Source organism: Eulemur rufifrons, chromosome 30 (genome assembly GCF_041146395.1).
Source record: "Eulemur rufifrons isolate Redbay chromosome 30, OSU_ERuf_1, whole genome shotgun sequence".
In the NCBI taxonomy this organism is placed as follows: Eukaryota; Metazoa; Chordata; class Mammalia; order Primates; family Lemuridae; genus Eulemur; species Eulemur rufifrons.
Genome location: NC_091012.1, coordinates 85,496,997 through 85,509,764, shown reverse-complemented (window position 1 = coordinate 85,509,764; position 12,768 = coordinate 85,496,997). Strand labels below are relative to the sequence as shown.

Here is a 12,768-nt window from a genome sequence, read left to right as displayed (position 1 = left end):
ATAGAAACCCAACATAAAGAAGCCATAAGAACAATATAGGAAATGAATTAAAAATTCTCTAAAGAAATTGAAATACTATGGAAAAACCAAAGAGAAATCTTGGAAATGAAAGAGGCATTTAAGGAACCTCAAAACACAGTGGAAAGCCTTAAGAACAGAATGGATCATGCAGAGGAAACAATCTCAGAGCTTGAAGATAATGCCTATGTGCTAAACAAATCAGATGAAGATAAGAACAGAGAAACAAGAGACAAGACCAAAACATACAAGAAATGTGGGATTATGTAAAGAAGCCAAATATAAGAATCATTGGCATCCCAGAGAGAGAAGAAGAAAATACACAAGCACTGGAAAAGTTATTTCATGGAATACTGGAGGAAAATATGTCTGGCCTGGCCAGAAATCTAGATATCCAGATACAAGAAACACACAGAACTCCTGGGAGACTCAATGTGAAAAGGCAATCACCACATCACATAGTTATTAAATTGACCAAAATAAACACGAAAAAAACAATTCATTCAGCAGTCAGGCAAAAATAGCAGATAACCTACAAAGGAAAACCCATCAGACTAACTGCAGACTTCTCAACTGAAACTTTACAAGCCAGAAGGCATTGGGTGCATACCCTAAATCTTCTAAAACAGAATAATGCCCAATCTAGAATTCTCTATCTGCAAAAATTAAGTTTCATCTATGAGGGAGAAATAAAGACCTTCCCAGACAAGCAATCACTGATGGAATTTGCAAAGACCACACCAGCCCTACAGGAAGTACTTAGACCTGCATTACACACTGAATAGCACATTAGACACTCTCCCCAGGGTAAAATCACTCAAAAGTTAAAGTCTAGAACCTGGACTCCATGATGGCTCAAGGAGTAAAACAAAACAATAGGAATTCACCCAACAATATTAATGGAAATCTACCTCAAATATAAATCCTCTCAATGAATGTGAATGGCTTAAATTGTCCTATGAAGAGACATAAACTGGCAGAGTGAATAAAAATCCATAAGCCTAGTATCTGCTATCTACAGAAAATGCATCTAACCCACAAAGATGCTTTCAGGCTCAAGGTCAAGGGATGGGAAACAATCCTCCAGGCAAATGGAAGACAAAAGAAAGCAGGGGTAGCTATACTTATTTCATGTAACATAAGCTTTAAAATAGCAAAAGTAAGAAAGGACAGAGAAGGCCACTGTATAATGGTGAAAGGGAAGATCCAACAAGAAGAATTAATAATTCTTAGTATTTATGCACCCAACTCAGGAGCACCCAGATACATAAAGCAAACCCTGTCTGATCTAAATAGCACCATAAACAATAACACCATAGTAGCCGGGGACTTCACTAAATGAACACCTCACTGAATGAACTGGACAGATCTTCCAAACAGAAAATAAGCAAAGAAATAATGGACTTCAACAGAACTCTAGAACAAAAAGGTCTGACAGACCTCTACAGAACATTTCACCCAAATAAAGCCGAATATACATTCTTCTCATCAGCTCATGAAACTTTCTCCAAAATTCATCACATACTAGGCCACAAATCAGACCTTGACAAATTCAAAGTAATACAAATTATACCGTGTATCTTCTCTAATCATAGTGGCATAAAATTAGAGTTCAATTCCAATAGAAGCACTCACCAATTCACAACGTCATGGAAATTGAACAATCTATTGTTGAATAACTATTGGGTCAAGGAGGAAATACAGAGGAGAATCAAAAGATTCTTTGAACTAAATGATAACAGGGACACAAGTTATAAAAATCTGTGGGATACAGCAAAAGCATTCCTGAGTGGAAAACTAACAGCATTAAATGCTCACATCCAAAAAACAGAAAGTTCAAAAATGAACAATCTAATAAACAGTCTCAAGGAATTGGAAAAGGAAGAGAAAATCAATTCCAAAACTAGCAGAAGAAAAGAAATAACTAATAACTAAGATCAAAGCAGAAGTAAATGAAATTGAGAATACAAGAACTATACAGAAGATCAACAAAACAAAAATCTGGTTTTTCATAAAGATAAACAAAATTGACAGCCTTCTTGCCAGATTGACAAGAACTCAAAGGAAAAGGACTCTAATAAACTCAATTAGAAATGAAAAAGGATAGGTCACAACATGCACCATGGAAATACAAAACATTATCTTTGAATACTATAAATGCCCAGAGAGGAAGAAAAGATGCCAGAGTGGAGGTGACCTCCTGGATTCCTGCTCCCAGAGAGGAAGGCATAGATCTCGACCTGCTACATGTGAGTGGATCGCTCCCCGTCAAGAACAGCGTTGTGAATCCACGGAGAATCAGTGTGAGACACAAAAAGCAAAAAAAAGAAAAGGTGAACAGGAGATAAGATCATGAAAATCTGGAGAGTGTGAGACAAACAATGGAGAGTAGAGCATGGGACGGCTGCGCCTGCCTCGCCAGCGAGTGAGGTGGGATTAGTCCCAGAGGAGAATGTCTTGCTTCCCCACTGGCCTCCACACCCACTCAGACAGGGATCTGCCTGAAGTCGGTGCAAAATCACCATGGGAGATGTGGGGATCTGTGGAGAGGAGACATTAGCGGGAAGCATCTTGATCTCCTGAGCCCTGTGCCAGGACTGTGCTTAGTGGGGGAGGGACTGGTCTGGGCCACCGCTGGAGGCAGTTAGGAGACAGGTAAATTGCCTCTACCACTCAGCAGGTCCAGATTGACGGAGGCAAAAACTAATTAGGGGACTCTAACCTGGAAACGGCTGCGGGCTATTAGGCCTGCTCAGGGTGGATCAGAGAGAGTGAGAGCTCAGCTATAAGAAACAATGGTGATATAGCACCTCTTGTATTTTCCTGGAAAGAGTTGGAACCCATTCTACTAAGTGAAGTATCCCAAGAATGGAAAAATAAGCACCACATGTGCTCACCATCAAATTGGTTTCCCTGATCATCACCTAAGAGCACATTTAGTAATACCATTGATGGGGTGTCGGGAAGATGTTGGGTGGGGAGGGGATGGGTGTATACATACATAATGAGTGTGATATGCACTGTCTAGGGGATGGACACATTTAAAGCTCTGACTCAGGGGGGTTGGGGGCAAGGGCTGTATCCGTAACCTAAACTTTTGTACCCCCACAATATGCTGAAATAAGAATAAAAAAAATGAAAAAAATAAAAAATAAAAAAATTAAGAATGTCAGAATTCTCTACAGCATACTTCTTTCTCCAGCTAAACAGAATTTGGTATTTTGAAAACCAATATATTTGACATTGTGATGTTATGGGAAAGAGCATTAGTTTTGAAATTTCCCATAAGATTTCTTCCTGGAGGAAATTTGGCATTACATACCAAAAGCCTAGAAATTCCTCTTTTAAGAACTTATCCAAAGGGGATAGTTGCTCAAATGTACAAAGATGGGTGAATGTTTATCAAGGTACTGTTTGTAATAGTGAAAAAATGGGAATGTACCTTAATGTTCACTAGTTAAAAAAATTGTGGTAAGTAAATCTGATCGAATTCTAAGTATTCATAAAAATGATTATTTAGATGTCTGTTTATTGAAATGGAAGTATATTTATAATAATTATGATTGAATGATTAAAAACTATGACTATAAAAGGAAATATGTTTATAAATCAAATTTGGTTAAAATAGCTATATATGTATTCATTTATACCTCCACATGCGTAGGAAAAAAATAAGTATGGAAGGTTATACACTAAAATGTTAGCAATGGAAATTCTGGTTATATGTATGTATATATAAATTTGTTTTGATTTTGCTTATCTCTGTTTTCTAATGTTAAACTCTATTTCTGTTGTGAAAAAATAATAAAAGGTTTAAAACAACATAATCTAAGAATATTAAGCAAGCTTTGTACATAGTCTTATTGTCAGGGACTAGAAATATTCATTTTTCAAAAAAAACTGTATTTTTTTTAGAATATTTGGAAAGAACTAACCCCTCTTGCTGTAACATTTCACTGTCAAGGTTATTGGCCTAAAATCTGGCATTGGTTTGTTTCTGAACATTTGTTTTATTATTAGATAATTACGAAAATATGGTTTTCACCTTGGAAGTTTTTGGAAAAGTGGAAATTACTGTATAGTGGGAGGCAAGAGATCCTGGTTCAGCCTTTGTCACTAACTTCTCGTGTGAATTTGGAAATTTTAGTCTCCCTTTTTCTGGCTTTTTTTCCAGATACAAAGTAACTGACTCAGAACATCTTGATGGCCTTTAACAACTCTAATATTCTTGGAATCTATAATGCATTTAGAAGCCAAACTATCTTTACTTTTTTTATTTCATCATATTGCTATATGAGGACATGTGAAGGCTGCAAAAAATAAAATAAACCCAAGCTCTCTCAAATACTCTTTAAAGGATTTTATTTCTGAAATTACATACGAAGTTGTTGGTACTTCTCTCCCTTAGCAATATTTCTTCCTTAATGGGATTTTTAAATAAATTGTTAAATGTCAAGATATTTGAACGTTGGTATACTTATGACACCTGGTGGTGAAGTCAAACATCACAGCTAAATTCTAATCCCCCACTAAATTCTAATCCCCGACTCCCACCCAAAGATGCTCATTGTCCTTCATCTCTTTGGGATCTTCCCTCCTCCCCCCAAATTCATCCATCCACCATGCATGCAGTTATTCACTCAATAAACACATAGTGAACCCTTAATATATTCTAGACACTTTACCATGAGGAAAGGGAGAAGGGAATATGTCTTTGATATGTAGAAAATTGCTGTCTATTTAGGACAACAAAATGGACCCATGGTAAGACAAATAAACACAGTATGTTGAGTGTGTTAAGTTCACTCTCACTAAAGAAAATGATCAGAACTATGGACACTCTGAGGCCAGAGAAGTGACTTGGGGTTTAGAGAGGTCAGGAAAGACTTCATGGAGAAAGTAAGCCTTGTTTTAGTTTCCCCATCTGTAAAATAGTGAGAATATTTTATTGTTTGATAGAATTACTGTCATAGATTGATTGAGGGAGTGTATATAAAGTACTTAGCATAACACTTGGCTCAAAGTAGGCATTCAATGATTTTCCATCATTTTTTATAACCAAACCAAAGATTATCAGGGAAGACTTCATGTGTATTAACTGTTCCTTAATTTTCTTTCAAGATTAGTTCTGGTTCAAGTTTGCATGTGATTTTTTTTTTATTTAGACTGAATATAGAAAACATGAGATCAATTATTTTAGTTAGTTCAGTGGACAAATAAACCACAAAATAAAAGGTGCCATTGGCTCTATGTTCGACATGCTAGACTAAATGACTGATTCAGCAAAATGGTCAATTCAGGGGAAAAATATCTTACAAAGTAGCTGTTTGCCTGAATGAGCTGGTTGTTTGCAATGAACTGTCAGTTCAGTAAATGCAGTCTATCTAGAAGTCCCATGTAGTCAGTGCAAACGCATCAGATAGATTGTTTGGCACTGTGTGGGCTGTGCGTGGGTTGACTGCATTTTTACATTTTATAATTGGTTGTGTTTAAGGTTGAGTAGACGCTGTCTTAAATCCTATACTGCTTTCCAAACTCATATTTCGAATTGTCGCAAAATGTGAATTTACTTTTGCACTTGAGTAGTAGGTAGTTAATGTTAAGGCTGTTTCTTTATTTCTTTCATTCCATAAAACGTATGGCAAACTAACTGCCTTTGCGAGCAATAAAAAGTAAAAGACAATATTAAAATCACATTTTCCTTTTGTTTCTGCAATCAGATGCATGCCATATTTTCTCAAAATACCAAACATTTGGGTAAAATGTCATTTTAAAGGGTAAAAATGAGCTGCATTATAGCGGTTTTTGGCCCAAAGCAATAATGTTCGTAGACTCATAGACTCACTTTGGAAGTCACCTAATCCTTTATACGATTGCAATTGAAAAGGGATTAAACTTTCTCTCTTCTAATACCAATTGGGTTTCGGACTGAGGTGGGGGGTGGGGGAGAGGATGGGTGTATACCTACATGAATAGCGTGTTGCACACTGTCTGGGGAATGAACACACTTGAATGTTCTGTCTCAGGCCGATGGGGGGGTGGGGGAAGGGGATGGGGGTATAACTACATGATGAGTGCGATGCACAATGTCTGGGGAATGGACACGCTTGAAGCTCTGACTCGGGGGGATGGGCGGGACAAGGGCAATATATATAACCTGAACTTTTGTACCCCCATAATAAGCTGAAATAAAAAAATTCAATTAGATCTCAAACTTTGAAAACATAGATGGAGACAACTATAAAACTAAAATGTGGAACTCCACAAGAGTATAGGAAGTATGTCTAGGGGCTATTTTGCAGTGAAGTCTTGCCTGTTGGTTAAGTCTGCAAGTTTGATTGCTCCTTTTTACTACTAAGGGGAAAATCAAGATCTTTTTGATTCCTGAAATTATCTTCTTTAATACTGTGACCCATTTGTAGATTGGCATGCTATTTTCAGTTTACATAGATAAGACCTTTTGAATTGATAACAGTTCACACTTGAATACTTCTTTGGTAGGAAACAAATATATTTGTATACTCAAACATGGACTGACATGCCCTTGACCCTATTTTTACTCTATTTTCTGCAGAAATCGTCACTCTAATGCTTTCCCTAAGGAAAGAACATAACTCCTTAAGATGGGAAGTAACAGCACAAACAGTACAAGAGCAAAGTGCCCTGATCTTCAAATGCCATTTCAGTACTCCCTCTATGCAACCACCTACATCCTCATATTCATTCCTGGTCTTCTGGCCAACACCACTGCCTTGTGGGTTCTGTGTCGCTTCATCAGCAAGAAAAATAAAGCCATCATTTTCATGATCAACCTCTCTGTGGCTGACCTTGCTCACGTGCTGTCCTTACCCCTCCGGATTTACTATTACATCAGCCACCACTGGCCTTTCCAGAGGCCCCTTTGCCTACTGTGCTTCTACCTGAAGTATCTCAACATGTATGCCAGCATTTGTTTCCTGACATGCATCAGCCTTCAGAGGTGCTTCTTTCTCCTCAAGCCCTTCAGGGCCAGAGACTGGAAACGTAGATATGATGTGGGCATCAGTGCTGCCATCTGGGTCATCGTGGGGACTGCCTGTTTGCCACTTCCCATTCTGAGAAGCTCTGGCTTATCCAACAACACGGAATCCTGCTTTGCTGATTTAGGACTTCACCACATTAGCATGACTTCCTCCATTGGCATGGTAACTGTAGCTGAACTTGGAGGGTTTGTATTGCCTGTGGTAATTATTACTTATTGCACATGGAAAATGAGAAAATCTTTAAGAGAATTTCAAGTTCCTCCTCAGAATACCAAAGAGAGAAAAAAGGCTTTGAAAATGGTCCTGATGTGTGCACTGGTGTTTATTGTGTGTTTCACCCCTTACCATATCAACTTCCCATTCTTCATGTTGGTGAAACAACATGTCTTTTCAAATTGCTCCTTTATTAAGAGCACTCTATGTTTCCACATTATTTCCCTGTGTCTTGCAAATCTGAATTGTTGTCTTGATCCCATTGTATATTATTTTATGACTTCAGAATTTCGTGATCAAGTTTCAGAACGTGGCAGCTTGTTTTTTCAGTCGTGTGTGAGATGCAAGGACAGTGCTTTGGAAATTCATCAGAGGAAGGAAGATCTTCAAACTATGTCTCTCGAATGTTTGGATGATTCTAAGACAATGTAAATCAAATAATTAGTTAGAATAATCTATATGCTCTATCAGTTTAGCTATGTCAGGTTGAAGAATTTTCCTTTATGCCTGTATTTTCTGTCTAAATGGAAACATATTGTTCCATGGAGTATGTGAGAAAATATATTTCTTTACAGAAAGTGATGAGCAACAGAATGAATTGCACACCTGTTTCCCAGCAGCAGGTCCAATCTTTTCAGCATTTCCTGAGAGAAACAAAATGTAAATTGAAAACAGGTGGACAGGTGAATTGTCCAAATATTGAAAAGTATGCATCAGAGCAATATGACCCCAGCTTTATTTAGAAAATGTACACTATTTAAACAAGGTATACTAAAGAGGAAAGGCTTTTTAATATTAATATGAGTTATGGGAATTTATATCTTTATAATTTGGAATATATGTGAGATTTTTTTCTTTTCTTTCCTTGGATAAACAAACAATTCAGATGAACTCCAAATATCTCAAAAGTATCATGAGATTCACACACAACACATACATCTTAAAAACAAAATAAAATTGTGTTCTAACATATTTCATAAACTTGAGTATCAGGGTTTACAATGAAAGCTCTTTGCTTGGATATCTGTGAGTGTGTGTGACATAATGCGTGTTTTAACACAGTGGTACTCATTCAGAAACTATTTCATTATATTTGGTCATTAAAATCAATGGTGCCGTAGTTTGCCTAAATTGATTGCTCCATGTATAAACCCGGTCACAACTTGACTTGATATGTTTAAATCACTGAGTGAATGAAAAATCACGCACATGCATATAATTTTTCAGTTTCTAAACTCTAGTCAAATCTTATTTCTCACAAGTAAAGACATATGTGAAGAGAACACTGGTGAATTGTATGCTATTATACATAGTGAATGGAAAATTGCTATTTTTAAAATCATTGTGGTTAAATCATTTTGTAGTACAAATTACTCCCACATTGGAAAATTTGAAACTTAAAATTTTTATATATTAGGTTTCATTAAATGGGAATTTTTAAAATCAGTGGTTAGTTTTATAAAATTATAAAGACATTTTCTTGTCCTTTTAAGATTGGAAATTCACAAAGTGGTTTGTACGTGTGATTTTTTTGGTACTAGCTATCGCTTATCAAAACAAAAACAGATAGCATGTACTGTGGTGGGGAGGGGCACAGGGTAAAACCTGGGCTTTCTCAAACTTTCTAGGGATCTGTATTTTAGACAGTTGTATTCTGTAGAAATTATCCTCTAATTCTTAAATGTCATTTTAGGTGCAAATATTTCTAAAATAGATTTTTTTCCTACCCACTTAAGCAGTTTGTGTTAAACAAGGGAACATGGTGTATGAAAGAAGGACTAATTAAGATTCAGAGGACTAGGATGCTAGTTTTAGGTCTGCCACGGACAAGCTATGTGATCTTGGGCAAGTTTTTTCTCTTTGGGTTTCAGTTTTAGTATCTGGACATAAGGGGATTGGACTACCTGAGATCAACATGAGGCATATTTTTTTAGAAAGTGCTTTCTAAACACTAAAGCATTTTACGTATGTTTGTTGTTGTTGATGTTATTATTATTATTATTTCAGAAGAGCTAACTCTAACATCTGATGTAATCTTTTCAGGATGACTGAAGGTCATCATTATAAATAGTTATTGTACTGTATATATTGCTTCTCTCAGGGCTATTGAAATCTGTAGGATTGCTTGTAACTACATTAAAATGGGCCCATTATTTTTAGTTCTTATTTTTTATTTTATAGTGCTTATGTATCTACCTTTTCAAGCTATCAGTTCTCACTTCCTGCCACTGTAAGTGAGCCTGTGTAAAGAAGTCCCTATCATTTCCATTAGTTCTTTCTAATCTTTTGTGCTTTAGAAAACACACTAATTAAGCTGGTTAGAATAGAGTTTTAACTTAACAAAAATGAGTAAAATCCTGCTTCTTTTATTTTATTTGGAGAGATGTATGTGGGAAAGGGAAAATTGCCTATGGAATAAAGTGTGTGGGTTTTAGTTCATGGACTTTATGACATATATTTTGGCAATTTGAGGCTATTTTGCTTCCTTCCTGGCTCTGTCAGCTGTGTTTAGATAGGTAAGGTTGCCAGATATTTGAGTTCTGGATCACTGAGGTGTGATTAGATGTTTTTGAAACTTAAATATTTTTGGAATATAAATATAACCATACATATACAAAAATTAAATTTCCAAAATCATTACTTGTTTCATTAAGAAATAGTACATTCAAAACTGTATTTTCTGATAAATAAATAAACTTTATTGCTTTTAGTGAGGTTATTTTCTAATTCTTTTTTTTTTTTTTTTTTTGAGACAGAGTCTCACTCTGTTGCCCAGGCTAGAGTGAGTGCCGTGGCATCAGCCTAGCTCACAGCAACCTCAAACTCCTGAGCTCAAGCGATCCTCCTGTCTCAGCCTCCCGAGTAGCTGGGACTACAGGCATGCACCACCATGCCCGGCTAATTTTTTCTATATATATTTTTATCTGTCCATATAATTTCTTTCTATTTTTAGTAGAGATGGGGTCTCGCTCTTGCTCAGGCTGGTCTCGAACTCCTGAGCTCAAACGATCCGCCCACCTCGGCCTCCCAGAGTGCTAGGATTACAGGCGTGAGCCACCGCGCCCGGCCGAGTGAGGTTATTTTCTATTTGCCATAACGCTCTTAAGAAAACATCTGCTCACTTGGGCCATTGTTTCCCTCCTCTTTAGGGGCACTTTGTAGAAATCCCCCTATACATTTGAAATTCTATTTTATATATATTAATCCATTTTTTTGAAATTGGCATGTTGCCATCATGAATAATGAACATTATCCATTAGGTTTGGAGAAGCAGAGAAAACAGACTATATTACTATCTCTCCTGAAGTTATCAGAATTCTTCAGAAATCTCCTTTGTCAGAGGACAGAAAGTTATGCTTGGTCTGTGAATATCAGAGATTGGCCATAGCCTTAGGGAAACAATGAAGATCCTATAGCACATAGCGTCTCTTATACATTAGTTCTGTTAATGGGAAGCAAGGTCTCCAGAACTTTGGGGAGGAATGGATTTGAGACAAATCTAAAGAACTTACAGTTGTAAAGTGGAGAGCTGAGGGCAGGGAAAGTTTACCTAGTAGTGTTGTTTGGGCATGGATAGATTTGCTGAGGGGCCGTAATGGTTAAACATAGCTCCTTCATTCAATGCAGTTCCTACAATTCCTGGTCAGATTAAACATATTGAATAATTAAATATTCATAAATATGAAATGTGTAAAACTCATATTTTCTTGAAAAATCATTGAATATGCACACTTCTGGCTTTGCTCACACTGTTTCCCTGCCACACATGCCTTTACTCCTCCTCTCTGTTTATCTAGTCTTACAAATTATTTAAGATTCAGCTTAAATTCTACTTTACTATGAAACCACATCATCTCACTCAGTAAAGTCCTTGAGGGCACTCACCATCTATTATACCCTATTACATATTGGATTTGAACCTAATTACCTATAGATATATTAAAATTTTGGTAGTTAGTTTCTGTTACTAGATAATTAAGGCTTACATATTTCTCTCATTATGGGAGACTGAATTCTGGGTGATATAAGGTGACCATATAATTAATCTCACTCTCTCAGCATTATGGAAGTGGTAGATGCCCAATAAATGCCTTTTGAGTGACTTAAAAGAAAATATGCAGTAATTGGTTAGGTAACCAAAAGACTAGCCCCTATAGAGTTGACATTAATGAATATCACAAAGTTTATACACTCATTCCCTCTACCTTTAATCACCATGGAAACAGGAGCTATGGACCTGAAAGGGATTCTTACAATGAATACCTATCATTAGAGTTATTATAGCTTGGCTGATTAGTTGAATTTGTTGAATACAAATGAGGCCAAAGTCTGGCTGGCTCTCAGTTTACTAAGTAGCCATATTGTAGTAGCCTCTGACTTTTGTAGTTCTGAAAAATGTGTTTGTAAGCTGTGCTTTAAAAATATTTCTAGGTTGTTGCTTGTTTTTTGCTTTCATTGTGCTTATTGCTATTAACAATAAATCATTTTTATGCCTTCTTTTCTCTATAGGAAAGGGCAGGTTTGAAGGGGTGGGTGCAAAATGAAGATAGTATGTCACAAGATCAGTTACTCTTTCCTTCTTTCATCTATGTTCCCAGTTCTTTTTTTTTATTTTTAGTGAATCCAATAAAGTGCTGATAACATCAGACCGGTGTGAATTCCATCTAAGTTGTTTACACCACCACCTTTTTGTGTTTCCTATAGTAGCCAGGAACCTGCTTCTATTCTTGTATCCACTCCAGCTTGCCATTCTGAGGTCACTCTATCTCTTCTGGGTAATTTTTCCTTTTGGCTTGTGGTGACTATCTGGCTCATTGGACTTCAGTGGGTTTGTCTCACATGGTGATCAGCAAGTTACTGTCTTGATCACATTCAAGGCCCCAACATTTGTGAATCTGCATTAATGGAAGAGCAACTATGGGAGGGAGGAGGTCACAAAAGGATCACATACAGCCTAGAGCCAGGATGGGAGCAGGCATACCAAGAAAACTTAGCATTTGTTACTGGTTATTGGTATGGTAGCTTACCATATAAGCTGGTTGTATATGGGCTTCAAATTGCATTTAGTGTCATCTTCTATTTTCCTACTTCAGCACACTTCCTTTGGCATCCACTTGCAGTGGCAGAAAAATCCAGAGTCCTTGGCCTGGCTAACTGCAGCATACTTTACCCAGCCCCCACCTCCATCCATTTCTCTACTCCAGCCAAATTAGTTTTCTCACTCTCCTCCAGGCATCTCTTGGGCTTTTCCATTCCTGTGCCTCCTGACCTTCTTCCCAGAATGTACCTTCTATTCCTCAGCCTATTTTAATCCTAATATGATTTACCTTAGGTCCCACCTGATATAGGAATGTATCCCTATTTCCATCACCCTCAGTGAACACTCTTCCTTTGTAGTCCTATAGTACCAACTAGCTGTGCCACACCTATCATACTTAGCATACCTGGCTTAGAATAGAAATTAGGAAGGACTCAGAAATTCCCTCCATATAACAAGAAGTTAAGGGTGGCAATC

The 12,768-nt window shown here is 37.0% G+C and overlaps 1 protein-coding gene across 1 annotated transcript; it reads left to right on the top strand.

Annotated features, from left to right (window-relative positions):
* The first annotated feature begins 6,641 nt into the window (after nt 1-6,641).
* Nucleotides 6,642-7,685, top strand: LOC138378951 (putative P2Y purinoceptor 10). The gene has a single exon (XM_069464248.1). The coding sequence runs from the start codon at nt 6,642-6,644 to the stop codon at nt 7,683-7,685; it is 1,044 nt and encodes a 347-aa protein (XP_069320349.1).
* Nucleotides 7,686-12,768: the final 5,083 nt, after the last annotated feature.